This window comes from Melozone crissalis, unplaced genomic scaffold (genome assembly GCF_028551555.1).
Source record: "Melozone crissalis strain CALT ecotype California unplaced genomic scaffold, PUWL_Pcris_2 ptg000061l_1, whole genome shotgun sequence".
NCBI classification, from domain to species: Eukaryota; Metazoa; Chordata; class Aves; order Passeriformes; family Passerellidae; genus Melozone; species Melozone crissalis.
Window position 1 is genome coordinate 4814926 of NW_026535839.1, and position 15620 is coordinate 4830545.

Consider the following 15620-nt stretch of genomic DNA (forward strand, 5'->3'; position numbering starts at 1 on the left):
GAAGATTCAAAGCCATAAAGACAGCACAAGGTTTTATCTGCAAAAGAAGTTTTCAGCAAGTAGGAAGGAAAGTCAGGCAAAACTTTACTCAGATTTGAAGAGGTGCATATTAAAATTGTGGCTTAATGAACAATCTCTTACCTAGAACTCTCAATCTCTCTGCTCCAACCACCACTTCGTTGTCATCTGCAGAAAACAGCAATTTTCCAGAGAGGGTTTTCACCTCAAATTTTTGGCTGTGTGCTTCCACTGCTTGGGGACCTAGGGGGAAGAAGCTTTACTTTAGGGAAAAGTGTAAGAAAATCACAGTATCTTCATACATTCAATAAACCCATTTGCTGAGTAATACTAGCTCAACAAATTGCATCAGAGACACCAAACAGAGAGGCTTTTTAGATCTTATTAGGAAAGGGCAGTTTTCTACCCAAGTAACAACTGCTCAACTATTTCTACTTATGCTTTTCTAATGCTTATGTGTGCCATAAAATCACCATTGAACTCGGGATAGCTGGGATATTTTTACAAAAAGACAGACTCATCTGTGAAACAGCAATGAACAAATCCAGCCATGCTTTGAGAGTATTGCTGCAGGTGTAAGAGGCATCAAGAGCTCCTGGGCCCATTTTGCTTGGACTGATGCTGCTGTGTAAAAGATTCCTGGTTTTCTAGCTTTTAAACACATATGGATTAAAATTCTATCAGTGGCATGCACAGCCCAATTAAAAAAAAAAAAAAAAAAAAAAAAAGACAAACACCAGGACAGGAGCAAATGTTTTATTTTAGACTCCTTCAATCATGTGCAGGCCAGGAAAAAATGGCATCCTCTCAAAGTGCAGAAAGTTTGTAGACAAGCAAAACTTTCCTTTGAAGATCTTATTTCAATTCTGCTGCTTTTCCTGCAGGCTGCTGTGCCCTACAGTGCTGGAAAGCCTCTGGCAATTCGTTTTCTTGTGGGGGCTGATAAACATCAGCTGCCTGAGAGCCATTCTGCGCAGGTTTGTGGCTCAAAGGCTGCCAAGAGTTACAAAGAGGCTGCCCTGGGTTACTGACCCAGTCAGACTTTGGACAACTCACCACTCCCAACTCCAACCAAGCCACAGCCCTCCTGGAATATCATCCTGCACACTGCAGGTGATTGGACTTTGCATTCATTATGGCCGTCTTCAGGACCAGTCTCATTTGTCAAAAGACAAGAAAATTAACACTTGAAAGCCAGTATTTTCTTAAAAACTCCATCCCTACCCTACCTACAGATAACCTGTGCTGGCACCTGGACACACAGAATCATGCATGTGGTTTGCACTTCACACAAGCAAGGCTATGCTGAGATCCCTGGAAATACTTAAAAACTCGTGCAGCCACACTGAGAAAATGCAGTAAAAATCTGATTTGTGTCTTGCTAATTAACCACCTTCCCACTCATCCTTGCAGTAGGCACAACATGGGACCACATCTTTGCTCCACTGTGAAACCAAAGCTGGTGCTGAATGCATAAAAAGCTCAATAGCCAGAGCACCACACTGGGAGGTATCACTGAGTCCCAAACTCTCGTGACACAGTGGTGCTTAAGGGAACCAAACACCCTCTTGAAACAACATGAAGAACCAACAAACTGAAGATCTTCATTCTGAATGTGAGAATCAGGGAGCCTGGGGTCGAATTTATTTCCTTCCTCCAGGCAAGTTTCACACATGCTGCCTAAATAATTGCTCACTGAAGCTGCATATTTAATTATTTAGTACTGTGACTAAAGGCCAAGATGTTATATAAGCAAACCAAGCAACCCAGTCTCAACTTAGAAACATGTTTATGGATTACTGCCCTTGCCACACACCAATACTTCTCACAGTCTATCCATAAATCTCAGTAAATATATCTCTGTCCCATATCAAATATACATTTTATATCACATATACAGTGCCATATTCTTTACATAATGCATTAGACTATTTCAACCCAAATTATTTATTTATTCATTCATTCTAAGGCTGCTGCGCACTGGGGATTTAAAAAACACCCATTTCCCCACCCAACATACTCTTGTTTGGGTGCAAAGGGAGTTCTTTATCAGCAGGAGGACTTTAAATTGCAAACTGTTGCCACAGTTGGGCTCCAGAGTTCCCAAGATTTCAGGCAAGTTATAAATGTCTTCAGAAAAACCTGTTCTTGTTAGAACAGAAATGTCAGCCTGGCGTATGTTCTTCTTGACCCTGATGTCATACAGCAAACATTTCTAACTCTGGGCTGGCTTTCAGATGAAAATGATGGTTTGTTTTGTTGTCAGATAGCCCCAGCCAGGTGCCTCCCCAGCACAGCTTTCCTGTCCCTGCCTTTGTTTCTACAGAGTGCAGCGAAGTTTTCATTTCTACTCCACAAGACACCGAGGCTCCCCTCTGTGTGCTGAAGCCAGCAGAGCATCCCCAAACACCATTTTCACCTCTCCAAGCAGCCTTTCCCCCTCCTTACCTGTTACAAGGCGAGTGAGGACCTTCGTGTTCTCGTTGAGGATGTTCACGGTCACGTTCCTGGCGGACTGGAAGTACAGGGGGTTGCCCTGGAACAAGACCACGAGACCAAGGGTGTGAGATGGGGGTGGCAGCCTGGTGAGGCAGCTGGAGCTGTGCCCAGCACTGAGCCTGGGGTGCATCCACCCTGCAGGAACTCCTCCAGGATAAGCCCAGAGTGGTCACCACAGCTCTGTCTGGCCCAGGCAGTGCCTTGCTTTAGGGATGATTGACTCTACCAACCACCCTGTAATTTTAAAAGGTGATATGGGACCTGAGCTAAGCTTCCCAAAGGTGTTTCAGGAGGGTGGTGGACTGCAGCAGTGTATTTCAGAGGTAAATCTGCAAAATTACAGCTTCTGATGACTCCAGTGGGTGACAATGTGTGCCCACCACGTGAGCGAGCCGTGCCCAAGGGCTGGGGAGGAGAAAATGTGATTTACATGTGGAGAGTGCCTTAGACCTCAAAGCACTTGTGAAGCACCTGGGACATTCCCCCACCACACTGTGGGCTGGGATTCCAGCCTGTGACCAGACCCATCCCACCAGGTCTGCAGAACACAAGCCACAAACTCTTCCCCACTCCCACTCGACCACAGAGAGTTCCACCAATTTCTCATTGTAATGCTTTAAACACACCTCAGAGAGAAGAGCCAGAGCAGCTGGCAGCACACAGGAGCCACGCAGCGACCTGGCAACATCCATCTCAGGTACTTCTGCTGAGAGTGAAGCCAAAGCAAACCCACAGCTCCAACCATCTGGCTGCTCCTGTGTGCAAACACAGCCCAGGCACCCGGGAACTCGTGTTCTCCACAGGCAGCCCCAGCCTGCACAGCTGGGCACAGCTGGGCACAGCTGGCTCCTCAGGGGCTACCAGCCACCCACAGCACCAGCACGGGCTGACCCCAAATCAAATCAGCCACAAATCCCATGAGAGAGGTGGAGATTCACTACCAGCATCCCTTCGTAACACCTAAAGCACGCAGCTGATCAGATTCATCAATTGACTGAGACACAGAGGAGATAAAATAGCAAGAAGTTGAAAAATTTTCAACTTAAAATCAGCAAGAAGTTGAAAATTTTTATGCCCAATGTGTTTTTTCCAGCATTTCAAACTTTTTCCATTAGGAATGAATAATCAGGGTGGGGACAGAGAATCCTGTGGGTCAGGCATGTTTTCCTTGCCTCCTGGATTTGTAATGAACACAATATTTTCATAGATGCCATTTTTTTCTGGATCGTGGCAGAAGGATTAAGTTGTCTGCATATAAAATATAATAGGAACACAGAAATTATTCCTGGGAGTCCTGTAGTGGACTGGGCCTTCAGGGAACACTCTAGTGATGAACAAACAATTCCCAGCAGTGTGTTCAGAAAATAAACCTCAAAAAACTAAAATAAAACCAGCCTCACATGACCAAATATTCACCGTAATTACATTTGCTGCCTTCACTGCTTTTGCAGCATGTTCCCATGGGCAACCCTTCAACAATAAAGAGTAGAATGGGGTTTGTTTGATCAATTATAACTAGAACATTTTGGCTACATCCAGGCTATTTACAACTGAATAAAAATAATAATGAAAAAATGAATTTCACTTAATCATTTCCAGATTTTGGACAAGTTTCAGAAGCTCTTGGTGCCTCTGTCCCCTCCTACACTAAATGAGGACAAATCATCCTTTTATACTTCTTCAATGTGTCTGACACCTTAAGTATTATTGTATACAAAACTGAATTATGATTGATAATTTATAAGTAAGGATCAGTTCTAATGACTTGCAATGATTCTCCTCTTCTCTAATTTTTGTTATCTTCTAGAACTTCTAGAAATGAACGCTGATTATTTATTACTATTTAATGGTTAACAGCTGAGAAAGAAAAGATGGCTTCACTTGGATCCCCCCTGCTCAGGGACCTGATTTGAGCACACCCAGGAACAGCAGTTCACTGCTGCATATCCATTTCCCACTTACACATAAAGAGTATTTTTAAAGGTAGACAGCTACAATCTGCATAATGTACAGTTATGGGTGAGACTATAACTACATACAGAAGTATGTACACACCATAGGAAGCACAGAAAAGTATATATTTTTTTTTTTTTTTACTTTTACTGTTTGAATTTTGCTTATGGAGTTTTGAAGCAGCTGGAGTGTTTTGAAAAAGCCACGAACTCTAGTTCACAGTCAGGCAAGAAAAATAGTTCAATTCCCATGACTTTGAAAACTGTTACTGCTCTTTGTAATGTGAGATTGCACTACAGAGGAACTACAAGATAAGCCAATGTAAAAAGCCACAGAAAGAGTTGCTCTGAAGAAGACCTACAAGACAAGGAAAGAGCTGGTATCCATCTAGAAAAGGCTTAAAATACATAATCAGACCTGGAAATGTTTACTCCAGCACAGTCATCTCATTCACTCATTCAGAACTCAAATTCACACAGCCTTCAAAAAACTAAATTTCCCTAATGGAGGAGTTATGTTTTTATTGGTCTGCAGGGAAAGAACATTGGAAGCACTTAATGCAATGCCTGCTCTCATTTCCATAATTCTTTTTCCATTAAGGAATGAAAAAGAACTGAAGAAATTACTCCCTTTTGCTGAAAATTCGGCAGATTTTCTATCCATCATCTTCTGTTTACAAAGGAAATAACATTGACATCTTTTAAACACTGAACATTAAAAAAAAAATTTCCTCTGTTGCAAGCTTGGTGATGATGCCAGCTTCTTTCAATCACACAGAACAAAATAATGAAAGCTTTAAAATCCAGTTAGGATTTACAACTGAAAAGACAAAGCCTTCCCCTTCTCTTACACTTTCATGTTACCATGACACAAAATGAAGTATTCTGATGCATATGAGCAGGTGGAAATCTAGATCAGTATGGCATCAGCACCACAATAAAACAGTTATGGAGAGAAGCAATATTTTCATAAACTGTCATAGCCCTTGATGGAGCTGGAGTTGGAATATCAGCATGCAATAAACAAGAACATCTTTTAAAGAATCTTTGGGCTGGTCATATCCTTTCAGCTCACCATGAACCTACAATTCATCTCTGCAGGAAATCCTGGGGAGTAAATACATCATTCTGCTCTTACTCCAGCTCATTAGCAGAGCCAGTGCCTTAAAATAATTCAAACGTTTGCAGGCACACAACAGCATTTGCCACAGCTACTCAATATATTAAAACATTGGACACATGCTGCAGAAGAAGGAATATGAAAAGTGCAAAAATATGTCAAAACTGCATAGCTTGGTTCCTCACCAAGCAGAGGTATCCAGTAAAATATAGAAAACTTCACAAAAGGTATCAACTGACTGTTTGCTAGGTTAAACACATGGCAAAACAAGCCAGAACAGCTCACTAGCTGTCTTTCTTTGGCTCACTTTGGAAGAGATGCTAAAAACTCCCAGATCAAAGACTGAAACAGAAAAAGCCCTTTGACTGACAACCTTAATTTGCAGCTGAAGCAATCCCAACTACTGCTGTCTTCTGGGAAATTCAGTACTTTAACAGATGTCCTTAGACTGTTTTAGGGAATTATTAAAAATATTTAGAAATGCTTTTAAATTTTTACAGGAAATTTAAAAATAATGCCTCACAGTTGGCGTGTTTGTAGTTCAGATGGTCAAAAGGAACAGCTTTGATCTGATCCTATGGATTCACAGACTTCACACAGTAACTGCCAAGTGAAGCTTGTGGAAATAATGGAAATGGTGAATTTCCTGCAGGCTTGACAAAACAATGGTAAAAATAAAATCTTAAAGCATAATCTAGGCTGGCAAGGAGCAGTCTATGGAGAAGTCACTCAGAGCACCATTTTCCTGCTCAACCCCATCTCTCAGTGACATTACAGGAAGCAAACACTGCTCTGTGCTCAGCTGGAATGTCAGAGGGCAGAATCTTGTTTTCTGTAAGGCAAGCAGCCAGCAAAAGCTCTCCTGCTTCTGGCCCACAGCCACAGGCAGCACTCACCTGCCTGCACCCCTGAGTGGTGTTCCAAGGGGAAGTTCTGGGTGGGTAATAAATAAATAAATTCCTTTCTTCAAATCCAACCAGCAGCTAAATGTGATAACAGCAATAACAGCAGTGACACTTTCCTGCACTGCATTTTCCACTGGTAGGGACAGCTCAGAGCTGCACCTCAGTTTTTTGCTAGTTTGGAGCAGAAAGAATTCATTGCCCAATAAATGAGAGACACAGCAGTAATTTTAGGGTGCCTGAAATATTCTTCATTAAGAATGGCAAACCTCTAATGAAAAGCCACAAAGCCATCCCACCTCTGTAATTTCTGTAATTTGGGTGGCCCAGAGCACTGCTGAGGACATCCCATGTTATGCAGCTCATTCATTAGTGCAGGTGTCTGGATGTCCCCTGACCCATCAGGAAAGCTGACCTGGTGACCCTTACTCTGTCATTTTTGGTCACTTGACACAGACATGCTTAAATGAGTCCTTCTGACCCAGTTCTGGATGCTCCCAAACCACTTGCTCCTCTTTCAAAGGGAAGCACCAGGAACATCTCACTGAGGTTTGGAGTTTCTGAACCACAAAGGTCTCCAGAACACACTGTGAGCACAGTCAAAAAAACCAGGACCTGTCCCCAAGGGTGCACTTCCTCCTGCCTTGGGAACAGAAACTGCTTTGGAGAGTGTTTGATGCTGGAAAATTCAGAATTGCCCCCTTAAAATAGAGAGTTAGGAGGAGATTGAGTAAAACCCCTCCAGAACTGAGTGATGCTGCAGGATCAGGGAATCGGCACCACCAGGAGCCTCAGCAGAGCTCACAGAACATTGCGCAGACACCATGCACCTCCTGAAGAGCAAACTGGGAGCATTGGACAACATCTACCTTTGCCTGTGAAGAAAAAAAATGGGGAGCATCTACTGAACCCCATCCCTAAGATCCTGCCTGGAACAGCAGCCTGGCCTCCATCTACACCAGCAGAAAATCCAGACTTCATGCTAAACTTGCAAACCAACCATTACTGCTTCTATGTCAAAAGCTCTTCCTCCTTTTTCTGATCTAGATCCCCACTGCAGGAATAGGATTTTCCCCAGAAGCTTCCTGGCACAAAAATTTAAGGCATGTAGCTAAATCCTTAGGTGATAGATTGAAAATAGCCCTTAATATTATTTAAACATACTTTTTGTTGTGTAATCACTGAGTCTCTTTTCATCTTGATTTTGTCCTTCAAACAGCTGAACATAATGTTCATGTTACTAAATCCCTTTCTTAGTAAAACTTCTGATTTGACAGTGTAAGCTTTTCACAGCAGAATGAAAGCAAACTGTGAACAGAATTGGTAAGAAACAGATTAAAACAAACGCTTTAAAATGCCCCAGTATGTGCTAGATGTGTGTCTGAAAATGGTGATTTTTAGGAAGCAGGCAGTAGGTTCAGTGGAGATGTAACAAAATGCAATTTGCATCTTCTTCTTCCAGGAAAGAAACTTTATCACAAGTGGAATGTGCCCAGGTCATGTAAGCTGGCACAGTCCTGACCTACACTCAAAAACATAAATGAAGCATCATGAGCTTGGTGTGCTGTGATACAATTTCTGACTTTTTATCAAGAGCTCAAATGCTTAAACAAAAAAAAAAAAAATTCAAGTTCTATTTTCCATGCAAACAAAGTTCAGTTACCTTCACAGAATGATATGTGGTTGGTTTTACAGTACCAAGAAGCTCAGAAAATCCTGTGGTCCCACCCAGTGTGACATATTCTAATGGCACAGATAGTGCAGGTCTGAGCTTTATGTCCAATGCCACAAACCCCTCTCTTTCCTGGCACTTCTTGAAGTTCATTTTAGTAACAATAGAAACAAAAGATAAATTTCCTTCTGCTCCATTAAAGCAATTATCTTCGACTCTTCTTTTTGAAGTGCAGAGAAGGCAGGTCTGTGATGTGAGATCTAAATGACTGGGTTCTGCTTCTGGAAGGCTACCCAAAGGGGTTTGGATCCTTCAAAGTGATTTATTTCTGGCAATCTAGGGGTTTCTCTCTTTAGAAGAATACCTGTAATAATCTCATGAACAGAGTGTTTTGAGAGATTGGCTGCTTCTTCAAGATGCCTAATCAGCTACTTTGCAGCTGAGACTCTTCTGAAAATTAAATTACACCATGTCTGCTGATATTAAAAAACAACACTGAAAAATTTCCAAGGCATTACACCTGCCTTGACTTCATTGCTGTTCTTCTTTCTTCTTTACTTCACTGAGTTATAATGTAAGGAAAACCACAGGTGACTTGATGAAACCAACAGACATACACATGAAAATAAAATGCAACTGTGCATGCTGGAGTTCTATTCAGTATCCACAGGGGTGGGAAATCTGGGTTTCAAGCATTTGATGTGCTTTACAAACCTCAGGTGTTTGTAACATCTGAAGGCTGCTGCACATCCGCAAAACTTCCTCTGTAGGTAGGACTGAAGGGATCATTACAGGCTTTGGAAATAATCTGAAGCATTGAAGCAAGCTCAGCTCCAGGAGCCCTCTGGTAAGACAGAGGAATGAAATGAAGAGAGCAGCACAACTTGTGAAACAACCAACTAACTCTGAAAATGCTTCAAGCTCTTCCCTGCACTGAGAGCTCACCCAAAAGACACACACCAGAGTCAATCAAATGTGTGCTGATGATTAACTCAGCATCCCTGGGGAACAGCCCTCCTTTGCATTCTCCTTTTGGCTCAAACCAATGCTCTAAAACAGGTCAACAGCAGACCTGGGTTCTCAGCACACTGCTCAGCCCCTCCAGCATAAAATCAACCACGTATTCTCTAAGCATTTCAATTTCCTTGAATTCCTGTGCAGAAAAGCCAGGCTGCAGCTGCTGCTGCTCCAATCTGATCCTTGTCTGCAAGGAGGTAGTGGAGCAGCAGGACTGTGGATTTGTGCTAAGTTATATCCTATTTTCTGCCTTGGGCTGATCAGAGTCCAGTGGTGACAGATCTCCTGCTGAAGTAAACACACTGTAGGTAGGCACAGGAGAGAGGGAGAGAAAAGAAGAGAGCTCTGCTGAGGCTTAAAAATATTCTAAATCATCCAACTCTACAGCTACTCCACTGCTTGTAACTCTTACTCCAGTCAAGCGTGCAGACCTCTGTTCGTGTGTTTTCATTTTTATGGCCTTTCTGGTGTCCCTACTGCCGGCCTTAAACATCTTTTAATACTGCCAGTAAATCATACTTCAATACCTATAAAAGATATTGGAAGACACTATCAAAATTATACAGAACTACTAATTTCTTACTTTCCCTTACCACCAACACTACTTGGACCATACTACAACCAGAAACAATTAAGATCTCAGTCAGTGAGGTTTACAGAACACATGTTTAAGAGCACAGACTGTTATTACTAAGAAAAGCACAGCAGTATTTCCCAGAAATCAGATTCAGCAGAGACACTGGGGCTCTGCAATGCTCACACGTCCTTTTAGGCATTCTGTTACTGCACTGCGTAATGCCAAGTTATATATCCAGATATTTTTCTCCAGGAAGGCTAATAAGGTGGATACCTCTGAACACTGCTTTGAAATTACAGCTTTCCTTTGCTGCATGTCATGGATGGCTTGCTTCTTGTATTAGATTATAAATGGCCATGCCAACTTACGGGTGCGTGTGCAGCACGAAACACAGCAAAGCTCCTAGCAGAGGCCCCTGGTGTGACTGAAATTCAGCTGCTGCTAATAAGAAGAAGGGAAAACATTTCCATCTGTCTGGATTGAGGAAAAAAGGATTTGTGATTCATCTGCATCCATATGCTGGTATGTAGACAATACTTATGGACACACAGACATATGCGAGGTAACCAGCAACAGGAACCAAATCAATCACAGATCACAGCATGTGATTTGCCTAATTATGAGTAACACCTCACATTTTTTATCTGTGCAAAAAGCACTCTCTGAGCGAGCAGATGGTGCTGCTAGGGGATGGCACCAGCCTTGACAGTTGCAGATGCAGAGCATTTACACAGCGCGCCGAAAAAATGACACAACACAAGCTGCTTCCTGGGAAAAAGACTCAAATTGAACAAGTGTCACCAAACAAAATGCATGTATTTATTGATGTTCTGAACTTATCTGATCCAACCCCTCTCTCCCAATCAAATATATAGGTGCAGGCCAGGCAGTGATGCTATCTGGGCAGCTTTGAAGTCTCTCACAAGTGCCACGTGAGCTGCCTAGCACAGAGCAGTGGAGGTGCAGACCAACCTGAGTCTAGTTACAACCTGCAAACCATTTAGATCCACACAAGCAGAATCAATAGGAAGGAGCCCTGCAGAGAAAGCAATTACACTGCAAAAGCAACGATATTACAGCATGGTGAGGGGCTGGGAGGCAAGATGCAGGCAGCCATCCTCACTTGTGTGATTACCCACTGGAGTTCTCTCCCATGCATCTGGCCTGTGAAATGACAAGGTGCAGCCCAGACATGTTCCTGCAATAAAAGTGTTTCAGTTTCTGGGCTCCTGTCACAATTAAGAAGCTCTTATTTATGAGCCCCATTGTTCAGGTTTGCTGTGCTCCACAGGTAAATTCAGGATTGTGCTTCAGAAAATATGTTTGAAGGGCACAGGGAACTCTCCTTTTCAACTGCTTCATGGGAGTAATAATCTCATTTCCTGGATCTGCAATTATTTATTCATTGAAGACTGTCCACTTGCCACTGCACAAGACACAAAGAAAGATTATCTGACCATTCCTGGTGGAAAATTCAGCTTTTCTATTTCAATTCTTTTATTTGTGGTTTTTCTGCATTTTTTTTCCTGAGCTGCTGTAAACGCCTACTCTGGTGTGACAGGTTGGAAGCAGCTATAAAATGATTGATGAAAACCATATTTAGGCCTTGTTGTGGGAATATTTATTGTAGGAATATGCTCAGTTAACCCTGTAGGGGAAGGGCAGGAAAGGCAGGCTGGGCCTATGAGTTTACCTCTGATACAGAAGTGATTTATCTGCTTTAATTATGATAAAGGGTTATGGGGTCACAGAAACATCAGCACAAACTGGTTTTGAATTGCTGAAGTGCAGGCACTTTGTTTCCTCTGCTGAAATGAACAAGAGCTGCCTTTAAGGATGCTCTGTGGGTCTGCACAACCAGAGTCTTCCTCCCCAGGATAAACAGAGGGGCCAAGCTCTGAGCTGCAGAGCTGGAGCAGTTTGAGTGTGTGTTAATGTCAGACAGGAACTGTCTCAGAGGGGCAGAACTGCAAACTCCACTGCTTTGGAGAGGCTGAAAATCCAAGACTGTGATGAGAGGGCACTTGGACAGGTAAAATGACAGATACAGATGGGATGTGGAATTAGGCTGGTCTGAAGGGAAGATCCTAAATCAGGCTGAACATTGCCACAGTGCACACCTGTACCCATAGAGAGAGCACAGCAGCACAGGTGTGATCAGCAGCACAAGTGCAGGAGCAGGATGCTTGTGCTGGGATTTGGATGGATCTTGTGGCTGCCAGTCAACAGACACTCCTGAGAATCTGCTCAGGGGTGAGGAGAGAGCACAGGGTATTGCTGTGCTACAGGAACACACATCCCTGACCAGCTCCACTGGGGAGCTGGGGAGAGGGATTTCAAGAGATGTCAGGCTGGCAGAAAAAGCAGCAGATGCTTTCTCCGTGCCTGGAAGAAGACAGCAAAGTTGTCTGGGGAAATGGTGAGTAATGGCAAAAGCAGCCAAAGAGAATGGGATGTGTGAAGGGAAAACAGAGCCCAGGGAGGAATATCAGAGCCAAGGACCCCAATTACTCTTTGGGCAATCAGCAGTGTGGCTCAGCCTGATAACTCCTGCTTTGAAAAGGTATTTTCTGCTGGTGTTTTTATTCCTGAAGTCCTTCCCAAACTCTGGAGGAACAGAACTGATCAGTGAAGGCACCCAGCCAGTGGCTCCTACAGCAAAGGGCACAGGAAGGGTCCTGCCTGTGTGCTCCTGTTTCTTCTGCTTCACCTAAGCTGCCCCTCCCAGCATGCTGCATCACAGATAATGCTGCAGAGAGAAACAAAAAGCCTCCTGCTCCCCCAACCTGGTACCAACATCAAGGCTCATAATTTATAAATAACAGTTGCAATCTTCAAAAAATAAAGAGCAAAAGTCACTTTGCAGGAGGAGCTGGGGTTTTCAGAAGGTAGCAGGATACAGATAAAATATTATGACTTGAAGCAGACATGCAATCAAAGGTGCTTCTCAAGCCAGCTGTGACATCATCCATGCCACTGCCCTGTGTGGCCTTTATTTCATTTAAAGACTGAGGGATGGAGGACACAGGTTCTGAACATCCAACATGGAAAGCAGGAGAAGAAACTCATCTTATCAACTCACTACCTTCTAACCATGGACACCAAGACTCTGAATCAGCTTCAGCTGAGCAGGTACTCCTGACCCCTCACAGCAATTTGTGTGTTTGGATTATGGATTATTTGGCTTCCCTTGCATGTAGGACACAACAGTGATTCTGCCTAAAGTGAAACACCAGCTGCTCTAAGGTCTTGAAAAGATGTGCCCACTCCCAACCTGCAAAACACACCTAGAAAAACCAGGATTTTAAGAAGAATAATGAATTGTTCACACTTTTACCAATCACCCTAATCAAAAGAAAGACAAAGGCTTTTGGATGAAAAACTGAAATCCATTCTGGAGAGGAATGCCTGATCTGTCAGACAGTGACCTCTCTTTTCCCCTCAATCAACCCACTGCCTTCAGTTTATTTGTTTTTCTGATTTTAAATATTGATGTCTTACAAAGCTTCTCTTTGGAAAAAACCACATCTGACTCTTCAGCTGTGCAGCCCTGGGCTGCAATCCTGTCAGATCACATCCAAGAAGGCTCAGTTTGCACTGGCACATCAAAAAGAAGAATTCCCAGGCTCCGTGAAGAGCAACAAGGATGATTCAGAGAACAGCAAAGCTTCTCCCCAAATCAGCAACCACCCATTCCAGCTTCTGCAGCTGCTGCTGGTTTTTTAGCACAGAATCAGGACTCAGATGTTCACCACTTCACTGGATGCCCCATCACAAATCAGCCCCTTGTCTAAATCAAGAGAGAAGCATTGGAATCACACAATATTTTGCTCAAGAAGAAAGAACTAGAAGCAGAATATCAAGCTGCAGCTGGAAAGAAAGAGAAAATAAAAAGCCTAGATCAAAAAAGCAATTTTAAGTGCCTAGGTTTAGATTACTAATCAAGAATCCAACTAAGTAACCTGCCCCAACTAAGATACAGTGAAAATCATGGCATTTCCTCAACATTTTCATGAACAGTGATTTACAAATCACTGCTGAATTGGAAACAAACTTAAAAAAAAATCCTTCCCTAGTAGACCATAAAGAAGAGTTCTCCAAAGGAGGATGTGCCTCTGTCCTTAGAAGGGATATTCCTGGGGTAAGTGGGATGACAGCAGCACTGGGGAACCTCAGAGGTGAAAAGCCAAAAGCCAAGGAGGCTTTAGCTCTACCCATGGAAAACATAAAGGCTTGAAAGTGAGGAATCTCCCGCAGTTTTATGTAAGGATGGTTGTGCTTGATAGATGAACAAGGAAGAAATACTGGGAGCTGAAGCACTTTAAGTTTTCCTTTTGTTCCATGGGTTATTCTGTTTCAGAGGGAAAACAAGAGCAGACTCCTGCTAGTACTTGATACAACCTGCCTCAGAACATTTTAAGGCCAGGCTGGAAGCAGCCCTAAAATCCCACGGGACTCAGAATCACAGCACATCAGGAGGAAATCAATGCACATGTAACATTTTATACTGAAAACCTGGAGTAAATCAAGAAAAAAAGAAACAACAAAACCAAAAAAACAAACGAGGCACCATGGAAACTGCTTTCTTTCACCACCCCCCAACATGAACAAGTTTTTACTGCATGTGCTTTTACAGGAAACATGTTCTAACCAGGAAGATCTTAAAAGCCAAAGAAATGGTACTTTTTATTTCTCGAGCAGCAAGTTAGTTTTCCCAAGACCATCAGCAAATTTGTCCTAAAAGAAAATGAGCAAATTTAAAGTAATTCTTGTTTTTACCTGCATTCTTTCTTCTCCAAACACATCTGTTATTTAGAAATAAAGCAAAGAGGTATAGTAACTGGTAAATAAAACCTGGAAAATCTGACTTTGCTTTCCTGTCATAGATCAAAGAACCCAGGAGCTGAGCTGTCTGTAAAACCAGTTCTGTGTGCCTGAACTTCCTCATGACAGCACAGCTTGTCTGTCAACTCCTGCCTTACAAAATACAGAACTTTCCTGCCCAAACAGTTTTGATCAGCAGAAGAGCTGCAGAAGTGTTTGCTGTCCTGTGGTAAGAAGATACAAAGCTCTGCTCTTCAGGCTTCTTGGAAAATGAGAAAAACATCATTTTTCTTTATAATTGGATCTTCCTATTTGTCTTTCAGTGTTTCTATTTTCTATTTTCCTCTATCTTCCCTCTCCCATACTGCATCAAGTTTTATTTCTTTTTCATTTTTAGTATTAACAAGTTGTTTTTGTACTTCAGCCTCTACAAAGCAGCCAGGATCCTGATTGTCAGCAGCAATGTCTAGACATGGTAAATCCTTAAACGCAAAGCCTTTGCACTTCAGAGAGAGAAATGCAGCCCCCAGAGTTCCTCATGTTCCCTGTGCCCCACTGTCCTCCTTTTCACAGCTGAAACAGAAACAATTTCTGGGATTGTGGCAGAAATTCAGTGCAAAAGCTGAGAGCCCACAGAGCTCACTTGGAGCTGGGATGCCCACCACTCATTTTTGCTGCCACAGGGTCCAGCTGCAGAAGTTTAGAATGAAGAGGAGGTGGGAATGGGACCAGAGCAGCAAAACAAACTCATGATCTGAACAGTTTCTCTCCCCTCACGCAAGCAGCTCAAGAGAGAAATTTACTTGTCAAAGGGAAAAAGCAAAATACATTGACAGATCATCTGGGAAAATCTCTGTCTCCTTCATCCTCCTGTGTTTAACTCCACAGCTGTTAACTTGTCCACATCAACTCTAAACTCCCTCACAAGAAGGTGAAAAACACTCAGTATAAAATGCTTATGCACCTTATGGGGTCAGATGCTTCTGCAATGATCACATCACATTTTCTGGACACAAACCCTCCACTGATGGCAGGGTAG

At 42.8% G+C, this 15620-nt stretch overlaps 1 protein-coding gene across 3 annotated transcripts in view; it reads right to left on the reverse strand.

Annotated features, from left to right (window-relative positions):
• The window catches only part of SGCD (sarcoglycan delta), a 300479-nt gene that overhangs the window by 46934 nt on the left and 237925 nt on the right, over positions 1 to 15620 (reverse strand). For all 3 annotated transcript variants that reach the window (XM_054287886.1, XM_054287885.1, XM_054287887.1), the window contains 2 exons: positions 2467 to 2554; positions 142 to 261 (listed from right to left, as the gene is read on the reverse strand). In XM_054287886.1, the coding sequence (XP_054143861.1) occupies positions 142 to 261; positions 2467 to 2554 (208 nt within the window). The remainder of the gene's footprint in view (positions 1 to 141; positions 262 to 2466; positions 2555 to 15620) is intronic.